At 37.5% G+C, this 19385-nt stretch overlaps 1 protein-coding gene across 4 annotated transcripts in view; it reads left to right on the forward strand.

Annotated features, from left to right (window-relative positions):
• Positions 1-19385, forward strand: part of atrnl1b (attractin-like 1b) — a 57318-nt gene that overhangs the window by 21404 nt on the left and 16529 nt on the right. For 3 of the 4 annotated variants that reach the window (XM_067487555.1, XM_067487556.1, XM_067487554.1), the window contains exons 20-26: positions 2127-2220; positions 8075-8127; positions 9487-9581; positions 9866-9944; positions 11976-12133; positions 14452-14513; positions 18407-18485. In XM_067487555.1, coding sequence (XP_067343656.1) covers positions 2127-2220; positions 8075-8127; positions 9487-9581; positions 9866-9944; positions 11976-12133; positions 14452-14513; positions 18407-18485 — 620 coding nt within the window. The other variant, XM_067487557.1, reaches the window with a different exon arrangement.

Below are 19385 nucleotides of genomic sequence, written 5' to 3' on the forward strand. Positions count from 1 at the left end.
AGAATAAGTCTGCAGCATTGTAGAACCAGCAGGTAAAAGTGAAGGTCAAATACACGCCTCTTGTTTCGGGGGGGTTTCCAAGCAGAAGAAACGCTTTTGTTAAAAAAAAAAAAAAAAAAAAAAGAAAAAAGAAATCTTTATCAAAAGAGTTGCCCATGTGTAGAAATGGTGACATAAGGGAACCTTTTAGAAAGATAAGCATATATAAATGATTGTTGTACTAGTTTTAAGGATTTGCTCTCTGAATGTAAAACTACCTGATTGAGTTTCTGACAACTACACAATAGAGATTTATTATCTACCTGTTCTGCTCAATGCACACTACATTTTCTTGAGCGACTGCATCCCATAATTTACACAGCGTTCCTGTTTTCAATGCAAAACCACATAAAGTCTGCTAGTTTGACTTTCCAGACATGGGAGCTACACACACACACACACACACACACACACACACACACACACACACACACACACACTCGGAACACATTCACACTTGGTATCAGATACCATCATTCCAACAACCCATTTCACTCCCCAGCTGTGCAGTGCCGGCCCAACCCCGGTAGAAATTGGGGAGGGTTGCATCAGGAAGGGCATCCAGTGTAAAAACTGTGCCAAATCAACATGCAGACAATGATAAACGGGATAACTCGAAAGGACAAAAAAAATTAATAAATCAGATACCATCATCTGTGCTCTAAGTGAAACTACCCAGGTGAGTGTATATGAAGGCAATATTCTACTCAATCTTACACAGCCATGAATTGACTCAAAAATCTTTGTTCTGCCACAACAATAAAGCCTCTTAAAGTAATTAATGTAGATTATCTCATTACAATAGTAGGATATATTAGGCCCCATTTGAGCAGTCGGTTCTTTAAGATGATGTGATGGAAGCAGGAAAAAATGTCCAGACGTACAGACCTGAGTGTCTTTGTCAGGGCGAAATTGTAATGGCTTTACTGGTCATCAGAGCATCTCCAAGGCAGTAGGTCTTTTTGGGTTTTCCCCAAGTATGCCGTGGTCAGTACCTAGCAAAAATGGCATCCAGCAAAGTTCATGGATGCCAACTGGTGCATGTGAGGAGCGAAGCGTAGCATGTCTGGTCTTGTCCCCCAGAAGCTCTGTAGCACTAATTGCTGAAAATTTTCAGTGTCGCCTATCACAGACAGGTGTCAGAACAAATGGTGCATCACAACTTGCTGTGTGTGGGGCTGCATAGCAACAGACCTTGCTGGTTTAAATGTTGTGGTTTTTCTATGTATATCCATTTGAAAACAAGGGATCCATCTCATTTTCAGTGTTGGGATTCACACTTAGCAAAACCTCCTGTTGAGTGTGACTTGCACATAGTAAAGTGAAATCACTGTGTCACCAGCTGTCAGTAACGAGAAGTATATGACAAAGTGCTAAGACATTCAGTCAAAAGCAGCTCTGTCACCTAAAAAATTCATATGTACCATCTTTGGAAATGTGCTTAAAGCGGAGCTGTGTCCAGTGACCCTTCTCTAATACTCCTCGCCAGTGTTTTAAATGCTTAGTGAACTGAAAGAAAGAGATCAGTGTTCTGTCCCGGAAATGCAAACCTGAAAGGATCGGACACTGTAAGCACTTCAGGAGCCAATTCACTCATCTTTCACACACCTATCGCTACACTCTTTATATTCCACACACGCATGCCTTGCGGGAATTATAGTATCCTATTTACAGGGGGCATATTTTCTCCATCGTGTATCAGATCTTTGAAGTTCAGCCAATCTTTTGGGAAATACACTTGTTTACCAGCTCACTCAGATCAATATCAATTTCATGTCTGTGTGTTCAGTACAGCAGAAGAGATGTTGGTAGCCTAGCTTAACATTGTGAACAGTAGGGAAGCCTACTGCTCAAAAGAGAGAAAAACAAGTGTTATTGCATAGATTGTGGGACTTGTCGGATTTATTGTTTCATCAGGAGACGCTGAACCCTAACTTATCATGCACATCTACACAAGCTCACAAAAACCTATGTATCCAGATTTCTAACTTACTATAATTAAACATTTTTTTTGTCCCTCTGTTCTTTCTTTCTTGTACTTCTCTCCCGCTTCCTCTCCTTCATCTGTGTTTCTCTGCCACTTGCAGCCTGTAAGTGTAATGGTCATGCAAATGTGTGCCAGGTGTCAACTGGCAAGTGCTTCTGCACCACCAAGGGGATCAAAGGAGACCAGTGCCAGCTGTGAGTACTACCCACCACATGCTCTCGCACTCACATGAAACATGAACAATTAGAAATACCTTGTAGTGTTTTACGTTGTTGCATCTTCTTTTGAAAGGAGTTATGTGCTCGGTGTCATGTATTTAGCATCAATTGTAAAAGTCTGAAATGATATCTCTTTATGGAGCCAAATTCAGTGCTTCTTTTAGTTGAAATATTGAATTAGGAGTGGATCAGGCTATTTATCTGTTAAAATGTCTGTCTGTAATGTTTTCATTGGACTGCTGTGAAAAAAAATAAGTTGATATTAATTGAGTTCAAATTAACTTATTTGTTTGACTTTCAGTAAACTATCAACTAACCTTAGTTTTAATGTTACAATGGGAAAGTCATGGTTAGTACAAAAATACAAAACAACAAACAGTAAATTTTCAAAAGGAAAAACCCAGATGGCTTAAGAGATTTATAGTTTTCATAATGCGGTCATGTGCATTGATTTCTGACCACTGAGTGCAACCCCATTCCATCTCATGTGAGGCTTGGATGCTGTAACTATTCAGAAGTATGTAAAACAAGACCCGCCAGTTAGCATTATGGCCTGCAACTTCACCCTCAAGACTATTTGTGCTGACACAGTGGATTTCCACATTGTAGGAAGACCATCTCCACTTAGCTGTCTGCTTTCTCAGTAGCAGAATGGACCCTGATGTTTTTAATACCCCTAATGTAGTAAGCATTACAGAGAGGGTCACTGGCACACACCATGCCTCTCACGCTCTCTGTGTCTTGCGTTCTCTCGTTCTCTCTCTTCGTCTCTCCCTCTCCCTCCTAATTGCATGTCACACAGAACTTTACATCCCCAAACTTTGAAATGTCAGAAGTTTTACTCTTTCTTTTTTTTTTTGACATAATATTTAATTCACATTCAGTGATCACAAATGTTCCTTCATCACCAGGTGTAAAAAAATGGTAACAAGTTAATAAAAACAAAGTTGTAGGAAAATAATTACAATTATTAAATTGCTGAAGGTTGCATCCCCTTTAATGAAATTTCTAATACTTTGTATGTCATCCTTTTGCCTTTATAATGTCCTCCAGCCACTTTAGGTACCCTCTGAGCAGGGTTTGTATCTTTTTACGGTGTAATTTTAGTCCATTCTTTATGGCATAGTTATTTCAAGTTTACTAGATTGCTTGGTTGTCTGCCATGTACAGCCTTCTTTTAATATATCCACAGCTTTCTAATGATAATTAAGCCTGGAGACAGGGAAGGTCATGTTTCTTTTAAACCATTCCTGAGTTGAATTTGCTTTGTGCTTTAGATCATTGTATTGTTGAAGGATCCACTTCTTCTTCACTTTTAGCTTTTTGCCTGATAATAGGAGGCTTTGCTTTAAAACTCTCCTCACATACCTGTTTGAATTCAGACCGAATAAATCAACTTTGGACTCATTAGAACACATAATCCTGTTCCAAAACTCTGACTTGTTCACATGCTCCGTAGTATAGTCAAAGCATGCTGCCTTATGTCTAGAAGTAAACATTGGGTTCCTGCATGCTTTTCTCCCAAACAGTCCAGATTTGTGCAGACTATGCCTGACTGTGGTGATGCAAACGTTGACTCAGGTCCCCTGCTGTTTGTTGTGGATTATTATGTAGCTCTGATTTTTTTTTTTGTTTTTTTTTTTTCTTTTTTAAGCAGTTCATCGGTTTCATTTTGAGGTTTTATGATCCCGTTGTTTTTGTTGCTCTTAGCACACTGCTTGAGACATCTAAATTTTACATGTTAAAGTTACAACTATATATAGCTATATAACTTTCTTTTTATGCACTCCTTGACCGTGTCGTTACTTCTGATGGTAAAGGAAAGTTTGTAATGGCTTATAGTGACTTAAATATGATGTTTCTTCATTCATTTTGCTTAACTTCTAAGTACATGGATGCAAACATTTTCACTCAACTGCATTGTCAGATTTTAGCCACTGTTTAGATATCTTCTCTCTACATACAGAGACAAGGCTCTTATCAGCAACCTGATGAACGTGTGAATCAAGCCATGGCTAAAACGTTCTTTACCATGGCCTTATGAAGAGAATATTCTTTGGCAGAACCACATATAGCGACTAAAAGTATTTCAACTCCGTCATTTGAAACATATTAGGAAAATAGCATCAAATCTTAATCAACATTCTTAATATGTAATTTAGTGAGTGAACTTATGAATGTGATGTGAGAACAAGAGGAAGAGAGTGCGGGAATAAAGGCAAGACAAAGAAAATAAACAGTGCTCTGAATAAAGGGAGAGACTGGAGGCGAGTGAGACCTCTTCGAGACCCCGGTGCTTTCTGTCGACTTTGAGAGTAAATAAACACTTTGTACAGATGACAAAATGTCACATTAATTTCTGCCACCAGATGGAATTTCAGTTATGTACAATGCAGAGAAACACTCAGATAGCAGGTGGCTAACAGTGGATTCAACAACTCATTTTCTACCCTACGAAATCAGAGGGGGGGGTCGGAACGGGCCAGGCACCAGCAGGCCAATCATCATCAGCCACTTAGAGCGACGAAGTGCCCACATGGCTCTGGAGCCAGTGTTGGGAAGGTTCCTGTAACCCATTAGTGATTACCAGCTTAAAATGTTTGCCAGAAACATAAACCACCACAATATGTTGTTAATTCAGTCCCATTTACAGGCTGTAATTAGATAGTTGTTGTCATTATAAACAGCCGTTATTGTAGTGGTGTTATTAATCTCAAAATTAAGATGTATTTTTGCGTTCAAACATGTTTGGCTAATCAAGTGACCATTTTTCTTTCAAGTGTAATTTAATTAGTGTGTATGAAATGAACCAACACTTTTTGTGGGGTGGGGGGGGGCAGTCGCCATTCTCTTTTTGTAATATAATTTCTGCTATCTCATTACATGTAATCAGTGTCTTGTGTCAACCCCTGTCAGACACTCGCACCATCCCCAGTAGCAGCTATTAAACAAAAACCTCTACACAAGGTTACTCTGTTTCAGCACAAAGGTACACACATGGAATACAACCACCGATGCCATTAGCCCTGAATAATAGTTAAAGTAATCAAGTGAAGGATGCATCAGTGCAGAATAGAATTGTTTTTTGAAAACACTGTTAGTACTGAATACAAAGAGAGCAGTGAAGGAACTATTGGTTATTATAGTGCTCATTTGGATGCATACATGTACATAATGCAGGAAACTTTGGCTATGTTCACTTTACAGGCCTTAATATTTAAGTCCAATTTTGTAGCATTTTGATATGCATGGACAAATTTAACTGATATTTAAGGTATATAGTTACAATAATAAAAGCTCTGCAACAGTTTTCTCAAACTGTTCACCTATGATATGTTCCTTTGGCTTGAACAGAAGATTCTCCATGAGTGTGCAACAAATCTAAAACAGATTAGATCTAGCACCACATGTGGAAGTGGCCCCAGTTTGGTTTGTTCACACTGCCATAGGAAAGCAGATTTCAGTCACTCGTTCACACATACACTGGAATCCTTAAACTTTTGTATGTGTGAAGGCAAATGTCCAAGTGGAAAACTCCCCATATTACCTAGAGTTTATCCAACAAGCCCTCCAATACGAAGTCCAGTTTAATGCGTGAGCCTGTGTGTGTGGAGCATGCTGCTCTCTCCCAAATATTCAGTAGGAGTTAAAGCGAGTGAATGCTTTTTAGATGCACGGCTCTGATGTGCTTCAAACAAAAAACGGCTTCCCACAGACTACTTTTTTTTTATGTTGTGCCTCCAGTGCACTATGACCCCTCACTGAAATGAAGCAGAATTTCCCACATTAGAATGCTTCTAACTCTGAAAATCTCCTGGTGAGTCACATGTGTGAAACACAACTATGGGTAATGTCCAGTAGCTCACTTCTCTTGGAGAAAAAGGTTTGTTTAGGGGGACTTCAGCAAGTATTCCAAATGTAGCCTTTATGTGCTGTAGTTAACAGTGGGTAGCTCTGAGAGTGTGTCTGTGTATGCTTCGTCCTGTTATTTTGTGAAGAACATTGTCTGGGTTCATAGCACATTTGTTCTGTTTGTGTGTGTATTTTGCAGGTTAAATCACAGAGTGCACACAAGCATAGACAAAGGTTCAAGTTGAGCGTAGATCAAATTAAGATACAGTGGAGGGGGATTGCCTGAAGTTCAGATTTGTGCGTGCATGCATGCATGCAGGTGTAGATTAAATTAAGATATAGCATAGAGGAGTTGCATTGAGTTGTATTATATACTTTGAAATGAGCATTTGGGAATGTGTCTGTTTTTCCATCTGCAAATGCCAGACAGCTGAAATGCCCCTGGAATGATGTTCTGTAAGGTTCAAAAGCCTGTGGTGGTATATTTGTCCTCTGTCCATTGTACCATAGTAAATTAACACTCTACCCTGTCCTTGCCTGTTTAATAATAATAGTAAGTGTGGCAGAGCTGGTTCTTCTGTAGCTCAGTGTCCTACCCTCATTAGAGCAGTAGAGTGCTGGTGCCCCTCCTTCCAGGCTTGTTAGTTATACAGTCTGAATAGTTCTTTGTCAAGTCAGCTAACATTGTTAAACTACACATTTACGGTGCATGTACTTTTCAGTGTCCTTTATGTGAACATGTTACTTAAATACATATTTTCACAGGTATTAAACATCTGTAATTCAGTTCTTAGCATACATAAACTGTAAGTTTGAGTTACAGTTACTTTTTTTTTACTCTACACTGGTGATTTTTTTTTTTAGGTGTTAGAACACATCAGATGTGTCCGCCTGCATCTGACTGACATTTTTTGCGTAGTACCTTCTATGGTGGTACCGTCTGTCTCACGATTTCAAATTGCTGCAAAACACCCAATGTTGCATTATTTTTAGAGGCAGAGTCATCCTCGTTTCACTGTAACATCATTGACAGCCACCTCCTCCTCAGTGGCATCAACGTCTTTCACTCTCCTCCATTTTTGGTTTGCTTAGGAACATTAGAACAAATGTAATTGACTGTTAAATAAAATCACTGCAATAAAAACTAAGTTTTAAATTGCCATGGCATTTGTCACTTTATTACTCATCCTGTTTTCAGGTGAAGTACAGCAGTGTGCCAGTGTAGCTTAGAGTGAACTGTACGACGGTCAAGTGCATATGATTGAGACACACAGTGAAGAGATGCATTAACAAAAGAAATAAAGAACATTGCTTTTCAGTGAGCACTGCTGTCTGTCTGTGACATTTTATTTATATAATCCAAATTTACAAATTATTCTCAACATGCTATACGATCTGAATAACAGCAACATTCTCTGTCTTGAGACCCTTAAATGCGATTAGAGTGTTTCTACTGTAGAACAATTAGGAGACGGGGAGCTGAATTTATACCTAATGCCACTTTTACTGCTAAAAAGAAATTCATAGGATGAGGAGCTAAAAGATGGTTGAATTTGATTGTGTTTGGTTACCGGAATTTGTATTTAGTGATTAAGTGAGATGAATATGCTGCTCTAGCAGCATCTACAGCACGCTTGTACTTAACTACACAATGGTATAAAAAATACAGGGTAAAGAATATGTTTACCAAACTTGTATTTGTTTGCTCAAAGGATTTTTGAATTTCAACTTGCATTACATCTGTTGGTATGTTAAGTTGGTTGCATGTCACTGTGTTCCCTTGATAAACAAAAATTCAAATTAACTTTACCAAACTATCAGATTATTTTCTCTTTGTCAGAAGTTAGAGACTTGCTGAGCTGCCAAAAGCAGGAGTTATTACTTGGCATACACTGCTTCTGATAAGAGACATTCTTGCTCTCAATCTGTTAGCACTCGTCTTCATCTTGTCCTCTCCTTGCTGTTTTCTTCACTGCAGATGTGACTCAGAAAACCGTTACCTTGGCAATCCACTCAGAGGAACATGTTACTGTGAGTAATCCTCCACTGGACAGTTATTTGCAACTCATAAGCACTCGAACACACACACACACACACGCACACGCACACGCACGCACACACACAGAGAGGCATCGACTCCATCTCCAATGCTCTCTTCCACTTCCGCTTAGGGCAGATGGGGCATTTTAGCACTTTGGCACCAGGGGCACTTGTTCGGTGACAGAATAACTTTTCGTGAAAATGTCAAATGCATCAGGAGTGAGTGATTGATCCTATCAAGAAGACAGAGGAGTAGATTCTCAACTCGTCACCCACCTACTCATTTTTTCATTTACAAAGTTGCCTAAATGTTTGTTTTAAAATAAAAATCTATCAAGGTGAGTGATGCAAGTAGCTGCTCTATGAAAAAAAATTATAAAGTTGACTACCAGTGATGATAAATGGTTGCATATTTCTATATTCCTCTGTATACTGTGCACGCTGGTGTTTTTTTTTTTTTTTTGCATGATGTGTCCTTCATGGTGCCGCAGTACTTAGTGATTTGTTATCTGCCTTTCAACACTCTCCTGCTGACAACAGAGCCTTTGCCAAGTTTTTGTCCCTTTTGAAATGTCATAGCATGACACCAGGCAGTAGAAGACAGGAAACTAAAAGCCTGCAGCTTGTTTTAACCTCTGCGCACCACTGGGACTTCTTGAGCTCTGTTAAGCAGTGCTATAAACATAACAGTCCATAAGGCCGTTGAACATGGATTAACATGCTACACTGACTGTGACATTATCCAGCCATTTCACTGCATATATGATTTGAACTATCATTGAAACTAGCTTACTATTATCTCTCAAAATGTTGTTGCAGTGAAAATCTTTTCACATATATGCTTAACCACTAAAACATCACGCAATAGATAACAGCACATCCATGCTACAAAAGGGATTGAAGGTAAAAAAAAGCAAAATATATCTTTCAATCTCAATATCATATTATATGTTACTACTTGTATATTAAATATAATTTGTAAAAAAATAAATAAATTCACATGTAAAAATGTAGTTACGAATATGTCATTAATCACACCAGTAGCTTGTTGTTATAGTCAGTTTTTCCTGCTTTTTTTTCTGGTTGATGAGAAAATTGTACACACTGATTATAGTTATTGGATTTGATTGCAGACATTCTGATTTCACTTGTCTCCATCAGCCAGACTATTGCTTGGGAGTTACTTTTGATCACATCAGTAATCTCTAGTAGCTTAAAACCACCACTGGCAGCTCAGATTGTGTATCCTGCAGAAAGTTGCCTCTTCTTTTTATATGCATTGTATTGTTGAGTAATAGGAAAGCATTTATGACTTTTCTTTACCCTCCTCTTTGATTTTTTTCAAAATAGACAATCTACTGATTGACTACCAATTCACCTTCAGTCTCATCCAAGAAGATGATAATCACTACACTGCCATCAACTTTATGGCCTCACCTGAGCAGGTAACTGTTTTGGAAATCAAAGTTCTCGGTGTGGCAAAAGAGCCAGTAACACCATAAATTGGTCTTTTTTTGTGCACCCAATCTGTAAAATCTCCGCACATATAATGCTGATGATTATTGATCAGTCTGTAAAGATGCGAGAAAGTTGCACTTGGAGTCTGACTTCCCAAGTTCTTGCTGAGTTCTCTGCTTTTATCATATACTATAATGAGGCCATTGTGCCCAGTCTGTCATTTATTATACCTACATTGATGCTGTGGTGTTTTTATGTCTATCATTTAAAGGCAAACAAGAACTTGGACATGTCCATTAATGCATCTAACAACTTCAACCTCAATATCACCTGGTCGGTGGGATCAACGGGTACGTGTACTTCCTTTAGCAGTTAGATTCATGTGTCGTAGAAACACCTAAATGTTTTTTTGCCCTTATGTTACACAGTACACAGCTCCACGAGATTATTATGTATTCAATCCAGTCACAAAAAAGCAGATTTTACTGTGAAATATGCAGATGGATTTTCCAAACCTTGCAATTCTAAACAACTTATCAAATGTTTTTTCTCTTCACACTGTTTTGTAAATTCATTTATTAGTCTGTGAAAATACATATTCATAATTTCAACAGTTCTGCATAAATTTGTTAAAAAGACCTAAAAATAACTATGCACTAAACAAAACATCTTATTCTCTACCTAACAAAGGGCCTAGAACACACATACTATTTAGGGAATTGGGTCAGAAGTTCTAGGTTTTACAATTCCGGTATATCCAAAGAGTGACCTCAAAATGGGGTGTTTTAAACATTTACCCAAATACACAATCTGAGGATTTTTTGTTTTAGACCCACCTTTCAACTGCATCATTTCCTAGTCCCACGCACAAAATGATTTGTATCCAATTTAGCATGAGCATCATTAAGAAGCCATTTTCATTCACACTGAGGCCTATTTGTACAAACAAATAACACGCCTTTCAGATAGACCTAAATATTCTGACTCTGACTCTGTCAAATATGTTTTAGCCAATTTCCATTCACTTTATAAATGTAGTGACAAAATAACATTTTTGTATGATGGTATGAGGATTCAGTGCTCATTTTTTAATTTCATCATTTAGTCAGCAGGTACAATAATTAGATAACAGTTGTTAGTGCTTATTGTGTCACTGTTGAGTGACTATTTTAAAGCCCCCTGTGGAAAGACACTGAAGGACACTGCAGTCGTCCAGTGCCACCGTTTTTCTCCTTCCCTAACTTCCTCCGAAGTCATCTTCTGCTCTCTCAATCCCCATAACACTGACATTTTCCAGCCACTGAAACACGTTAACCTCTTGCACACCTCTCCGCCACCTTAACCTTTTCAGAGCATCATCATTAATATTTGAAGTTGAGTCCACTTTCCCCCCACAAAGATATTGTGTCTCAGAAGGAGCAGGAGCCTCTTCACAATCGACCAAAGTGTGAAGCGCCTATGGGTGGGGGCACGTGGGTGATTTCAATTAAGATAAACATGCTCACGTAGCCTCACTAAAGCTGTCATTTTTGGTTCTTTTGTTTCAGAGCTGTGGGTTGGAATGTCAATGATGAAGACCCACTGACATGAGGAAGAATAGGAAATGACTTGAAACATTTAGATAGATGGGGAAATAAGAGTGGTGGTTTGAAATGTTTTAGTTTTTATTTTATGATGGGTATTTAGAGTCGTACATAAACACAGCATTCTCTAAAGTTTGCACATTATTTTTAACCCCATTGAATTAAACTAAAAGAAAGTTCATCCTTTCTTGAAATCTTGTCAATTATGACAGCACTTTGTACCAAACTACCATTACTGCACTTCGATAATATTCACCCAGAATTAAAATAACACCCCACTCATGAATACTGATCATAAACGCACATAAATGAGAACTATAATAAATAGTTGATCTTTGCAGAGTTCTGATGCTGTTAAGCAGTTTACATCCACTGTAAGGTCATAAAAAGCCAAAGTCTAGGTCTCAAATATACTACATGCATTAGCTGATAGTTGTAATAAGGATTCAGATGATGAATATGTGCTAACATGACTCAGCCATGACCTGTGGACATCAGCGTTTCACTCCCTCTTTGAAGCAGTGCTTTTGGCCCACGGCTATGACCAATTAACAATAAAATATGTATGTCATATGTAATTACACAGTAAAGCTCCAGTTTTAGTTCAACCAAAAAGAAGTTTAATGTACTTAAGACACATTATAAATTGCTCATGAGAGCTTCCCTGTTGTCCCAAATGGGTCAACAAATGGATTTATAATAATATGTTACATTGGGTCCAGCTCGGTCTTTGTATGTAGGTGAGCTTGCTGAGCCCCAAATGGCAAAATACTGAACGTGAACTCTTTGCCCCAACAGCTGGAACCATCTCTGGAGAGGAAGTGCCCATTGTGTCCAAAACTAACATCAAGGAATACAGAGACAGTTTCTCCTCTGAGAAGTTCACCTTTAGAAGCAACCCCAATATTACCTTTTATGTCTATGTCAGTAATTTTTCATGGCCCATAAAGATCCAGGTAAGGACTGTGCTTGTGACCATCATTACACAATGATTTAATCTTTTCTCTGTTACTTGTTTTGTCGTCTCTGTTTTCAAATAGCTTATTCCACGTTGCTTATGTACATAAAAAGATCCCCTTTATGAACAGTAAGTCCAAAACCTATACAGTTTAAGGTAAAACAGCAGGAGCAGCCATGTTTGCAGATGCAAAGTTGCGTTGTTGCTCAGGGTAATTTCAAGTGCACTTCATTTTAATTACAAGTTTAATGAGCAATGGTTAGTGTGCATATGTGCACAGCTGTTTTCTTGCAGGGCAAAATCAATCCAACATTAAACCTTTCTACACCTTGATCTGAATGAAGGGCTTCAATGTGGTGAAGAAAGAGAAAATACATCTCTACTACTAAGAAAGTATCACTGTAATTTACGTCGAAAAGTAAAATAATACTGTACTGTAGTATTTTGTTTACATTTACATTTAGTCTTTTGGCTGACACTTTTATCCAAAGTGGCTTTTTAAAAAAAAAAAAATTATATAAATTTTATATTATTAATTAAATATTTTTGGTTTAATATTGAATATCAATTACAACTGTATCTTTAATTGAGAAATGAAAGCTTTTACTAAGAGATACTATAGTTACAGTTATCACTCTTAATAACATCACACAATATCCTTTTTGCTAATTAGCCCACACCCGAATATTGATTTTTACCTTTGTTCTGTCCCTCCCTTTCTCATGGTGGATGAGTGGACCATGGTGAGGTAATAATATCTTTGGGGTCAGTCCATCTGTGGAGGTGGCCCTGTAATCGTTTTCTATTAGATTTCCTGGCCAACAGTCTCATATTTATTATGGACTGGGCTGAGCCAAATAGCTTCTGTAACAGGATCAGGTCTCTCATTCCTTGTTTGCCTTCGTGATGCAGTGATGAGACTGTAGGCCTGCAGGATATAAATTAGTATTCGAGACTGCACTTATGAGAAGTCCAGCCACTTAAAATAAGCATTCAAATCCAGATGAAGATATTTTTAAAGCTGAAGTCAATTAAAAAATATGACCAAATGATGCAATTGATTGGCTGAGATTAAGAAATTGAGCTTAAATTAAATTGAAACAAATAGCTTTGACCCGATATTTTGTGGAGATCAGGAGTAGCAGTGCTAAAAAGAACTGTGACACCTATCAAAAGGCAGCAAAACACCTGTGTAATGTGTGGTTCTGAGTCACATTAGCCATGTCAGTGAGCATCTCATTTTAGATTACTGCTTCTCATTCTTCGCTTAAATGAGCCAAAGGTGGAAATGCTTGTGAGGTTACAGGGGGTGTCAATGAGATGTCCAAAAGACTCTGTCCTGCTACACAACCTCACACGTGGATAGACCCTTCAACTGATCCCTGCTAAAATCAAATATTTACTGTACTTTTTTGTAGCTGATCACTTACACACAATACAAAAAAGGAATGCATCTCTTCTTTTCTTGTTAATGCCTACATTTATAAATAAACATCCCTCAAATGAGGGGCCGAATCTCTGATTTTAAATGTGTGCCTCCACCACCAAAAGCATTATTAAAAGATTATTACCACAGTTTGGACTCTAAATAAGGTAAGGTGCTAATGTTAGGAGAATTCAGCCTCGGACATTAAGAGTGGCGGCCTTTCAGTCATGTAACTCACAGCGAGAGATCACCCGAGTGAGAAGTGAAAATACTTAAGGACACAAGGAGGCTCACACTGGGCTTCAAGGAGGCACAAATTGATATAAAACTTAATCTGTGGTAAAGTTCCAGTGCATGTCTGGAAGGGGCAAAAGTTGCCTTTTAGACATAAATAATGGGCATCCAAGACACTGCATATTATTTGTCCACCTCAATAGCTAATTGGTTGTCATTTTAAGCAGATTATTATAGTTGTGTTACATCAAAAGCTTTATATTTATTAGTGAATATTTTATTTCTAATTATTTAAAATGTACTTTTTTGGTTTCACATTCATAGCTGGATGATAGTAGGTGGGGATAGATGTCAATTCCTCAACTCTAACTCAACTTCAGTGTCGGTCATATTAATTCAATTTTAGATGTGTGATGTCAACAGAAATCTCTTTGACTTGTTCCGCTGAGGATACATTTCTCCTTCAGCATGGGCTTAAATTGCTATTAAAAGTACGTTTGTTTAATTTTTTCTAGATATTACATATAAAACAGTCAGGTTTCGAGTGACGAAGTGACGATGATGCCAAAGTCTCACTGGAATTTTTTAAAAGCATGATCAATCTCTGTGTTTATATTTGTTTAATTGCAAAGAACTATCTTCCTTTTCCCTTGCAGATTGCTTTCTCCCAACACAACAGTATCATGGACCTTGTACAGTTCTTTGTGACTTTTTTCAGGTAAGTCACATATTCATATTTTCATGACTTAAATATACAAATGCCACTATTTGTTTAGCAATTCTAGGTGTTCAACAGTCATAAGACATTAATTAAGAATTTGACCCACCACTTCTTCCCTCTCCACTTGAGTCTCACTGGGCTTATTGAGTGTGTTGGTCTTGATCGCTTAACCAGAGCATATGTAAATTCTTCTTGTGTCTTGAAGGTAGTAAATTTTCTTTTTCAAGTGGAGTTTGAATTGTCAGTAACAATTTCAATAGGTGCATATTGCTATCTAAAGGGAAGGTGTGGGTAATCGAGATATGAGGGCTCTTAACGATTTTCATTCTGAAAGCTGCGATGGAAATCTTGACTCATTGAAATATTTAAAATGAGGCAATTGGGTTGTCTCAAAAGTCTGATTACATTAAGAGGATGGGGCTGCATTTGCAAAATGTATGTTTTAAGTAGGATAGATAGCTTTTTTGCCTAGGAATATTGCCACCGACCTTTGAAAGGAGGGATGTTTTGCTGTTGTCAGTACTTTGTTTCATGATACATTGTCATGACCTAAGTTAGGCATAAATGTTTTAGCACCACTAGTTTTAATAATTTTAAAAAGTGTTGTTGCTGGGGAAAGTATTTTACTGACACATAACTATCTTGCAGTTCCTGTGGATCAGATTAGCAGATATGCCTACATATTATCTGTGTAGGTGTCAGTAAGGTAATAGAAAACCTTCTTTGCCTGAGGCACCTGCCCATCATTGCCCAGTCCACAATAACTTTTCCCAAAAAACCTGTCACACAATCAGTTGTCGTCTGCCTTCATCTGATCAAATTACAATTGAATAGCAAAATTCAGGAATTCTTGGAAGGAAAGGGGATAAGGACAGAGCTTATTTTATCTAAAATGTCCTCATACAATTTGAAGCAAACCATCCTGAATAGTGTCACAAAAAGGACAAAACTTGGGACAGAAGGAGCTGCAGTTTTTCTTTTAGAATTTTGTATGATTGATAAAAATACTACTTGCTTCATTTGTTTGTTTTTCTAAATGTATTGAATTCTCATACTCGATTTTTGAATCCAAAGAAAATCATTTTCAGTTTTTGATAACACAGCTCAGCTTTTCCATTTTTCCTGCCTTATTTTGTGAATCTATTTCCATTTAAATGAGTTGTATTTTGGAGGGGATTGTTTTGTTTTTGTTTTTTATTTCCATGGTCGTGCAGGCTATACTAATTCTCTCACTTCTTTGTCTGTATCTTTGGTGTCCACTTTTCACTGACCCATAAATGGAGGAAAAAGTGAAAGGCCCTGATGCAGTGACAAGCACTTGTGTGGGTTGGTGGTGGGGGGGGAGGGGGGTTGAGGAGGGGTGAAACTTCAGGAAACACAATCAGCCTGATGAGAAAATGTCAAATCACCCCACAGGGTTTCTAGACCTCCATGTATGAGAGAGAGAAATGTCGGCTCACCTTTTTCACCACAGCCCTTTCAGACACTTTTCACAAGTCTGTTCCCTTGATTCTATATCACTTTTTCATCTCATTGACTTCATAAGCAATCTTTACTTGCACAGTGCTGCCTAAGTTGTAATCTAGTTCGAGTCTGATTGTTTTATGCATTTTGATTAGATGGTTTAGAAACTCTCTAATAGGATGCTGCACAATACTAGCAGTGGAACCCCAGGGAATAATTTATAGTCATTAACAAAATCAACTTCATTCCAGTCCTGAAAGTATGTGAGTGCATGCACATGTGCATTAGTGAACCAATGTATGTAGGAGCATTACGTCATTAGACACCTTAACAAAGTCGTAAAATGTGTAGTTTTCTTATGCACAAGTCTAATTACTTTAAAGAAGTTCAAATCTATATAGACCTTTTCTTTAATAGTGTAAGATATTTGTTGTCTCATTTTGCTTTTTAATGATTATTTTTACAGTGTCATTTTAGCAGTTTAAAGAGCTTGTAGAAAGCAGATATAGCTATTATTGATTGTTTTCCCTTGTGGTAATTGTAGCTTTGAGGTTACAGAAACGAGCATGTAATTAAAAGAAAGCAGCTCGGTTGTCACTTTCCTTTATGTCAGTGGCCAATTGACTGTGTCACACCATCACTATTAATCAATAGGCACGTTTTGCCCTCTGTTATTAAAGAGAAAAACAAAATATATGATGGTATAGAATAATAAGGAAAAACTTGTGATGGCATCCCACCTGTATAGCTTCCTCCTGTCTTATCCTTGTGAGAAGGTTTTCAAAGAGAACGTGCACTGCTTGACTTCACCCCTTCTTTTACTGAATCAACGAATCGACCTATCCCATACCCATAACTTACTTGTTTGTGTATAGAACACATAGTATTGCCAAACTCCTTTTATTAACAACAGGAACAGAAGGAATGTAAAAAGTGGATTCAAGCTTCTTTACTTTCTAGAATACAGACGATGAAGCCAAATATCTGTCTGGAGATTTTTGTCACTTCAGTCACATCAGAAGCCTCCCTACATCCTCTCCTCTCTATTCCTGGTTATCTTCAAAGGCATCTAAGATGGTGCAAGTACTTCTAAAAGAACGAAAGGGTTTCCCAGTGTGTGCACCTCTACAATACATTCCTTGTGTGATTACAAGATGTTTGAAGCACAGAATTTCCCATCAGTCAACACTTTAATCCCACTGCTGCGTTGCCTCCTCTTTGCTTCAATCATCGATGGGAAGCTGTATTTTTTATGTGTTATCACATTCCTCAGAGGTGCTATCATCTTCTTCAAAGATTCTGGCCTATGCATCTAACAGGTGTGGCAGGTAAATTGAACGCCCAGTCAAATTTACACATCAAACAACTGGGCCCATGAAATCAGAACTAGACTTGTGTCTAGATTTAACTATGCGTATTGGCCCAGAGTGCAATTTTAGATTTTGGTATGACAAAGACGGCTTTTTTATTTTGTTTTTATATTCCAATGTATTTTTCACATTGATGGTTAGGGTTAGGGGTCCCTCCGATACAGTGAGGAGAGCATAATTAAAGAGGAATCTGTGAATACAAGTTATTTGCGGTGTTTAATTTTATAAATGGCTAAAATAAATTTTAAACAAACTGACACCAATAAACGATCAAGGATATTCTACATAAATACAGTACACAACCGCTTTTGATAATAAACACCTCAAAGATCAGCCATTTTTAAGAATGTGTTCATATTATACATGTCATTCATACTGAAAAAGAGCAGAATGTCTCTTTATCACTTAATAATCTTTACATTCTCATCTGTCATCAGCATAATGAAGTGGAATCTTACTATCAGTCATATTTTTCTATCCCAGTAGTGCTTGGTCCTTGCCGAATTTCCCTTGACTAATGATTTTACTGTTGGGTTATTAATTGAAGTAATCGGCCAAAATATTGAGTCTACTGAGAAATGAATGTGCTGTGTCTTCATGTCAACCAACCCGTTTTGTCTTTGTTAAAGTTATAAGGGAACTTTGATTATTTAAGGCCGCTCTGTTTCACTCAGTAATATAGTAATAATTTAAAAATAACATGTAAATATATAGATTTATTGGAATGCTTAGTTAAAAGCCAAACCCACCTGAAATGAAAAGGTAATATGGTATTTTACATGTAAAAAAACGGGGTTACACAGCAGCATATATTTGAATCCAGCTAATTTTAGATTAAGTTCTATTTTTCATGGTGGAAAAATTTGTATTTCATAGAGGCTTATTCCTTGTTTCTAGGGACACAGTAAATTATTGTTTTGGCCAACAGCAAATATCTGTCAAAATGGTTACAAGAAACTTTCCTGATTAAGTCACAGCTTTATAATCACTACTGTTACTGCATGTGCAAACAAACAAGTTATATTGCTTGATATTGTTCCCTGTCTTTCATTCCAGTTGTTTTCTGTCATTACTTTTGGTGGCAGCAGTGGTGTGGAAGGTCAAACAGACCTGCTGGGCTTCACGGCGCAGAGAAGTAAGTCTATATCGTTCTCTTGTGGACATGTGTGATGCAGAAGACCTAATTCACTTCTAACTACAGATCTTAAAAAATTCACAGCATTTGCAAATCTGCAGCATGATTGTGCTCAGTAATATGATAAAAATTACAAGAGCACAATTGGCACAATCCCATTTCAATAATGCCAGCAGTAGAGTGAAATCTGGATAAATTGTAAAATATGGTGAACATTTACTGTGTAAGAGGACAGAAATACATTTAGTATTTTAGTCTCTAAGTATAATTTCTTTCATCAGGAGCATCCCGTTGTTAGAAAATGCAATACATGTCACTTAAATTCTCAGTTGCATTAATTAGGCTGATGGACCTAAAACGTAAGATAGAACATTACACTGCATATCAACCCAAGCTTTCAGCACGATGGTTCAGTAGACACCACCATTCACTGAAGCTTTGCATCTGTTAATGCAAATGCTTCAACAAATTAGAATGTTGCAGCATTTAAGCAAGTATTTTTGTCAGAAAAACAGAAAATTATTTAAAGTAAAGATGATTTTACCGATGAATTGTGGGTTTATGTTAGGTGGACTAGTAAAAAAGACATAAAGGAAGCAAGTGGAGATAGCCTGAGTAATTTAAGGAAAAGGGGGTAGAATGAAACATTAATATTCAGAGTTGCTATGAAAGATGGGTTTGAGAAAAGATAGGGATGAAAAGGAGTGAATGATGAGATGATTGGCAGCAGAAATTAGAAAAGAGAGTAAGAAAGATGCTGTGCAGGAAATTGAGGATGAGAGCAAATGTATGCAAATTCACCTCACTGCCCTTAACCTGAACTGCATGGGGTGGTTGCTGGTTTCTGTAAGAGCAACTATCATTTCCATCTCCTATGAGTGAATCCTATATTCTAGTATA

This window comes from Channa argus, chromosome 20 (genome assembly GCF_033026475.1).
Source record: "Channa argus isolate prfri chromosome 20, Channa argus male v1.0, whole genome shotgun sequence".
In the NCBI taxonomy this organism is placed as follows: Eukaryota; Metazoa; Chordata; class Actinopteri; order Anabantiformes; family Channidae; genus Channa; species Channa argus.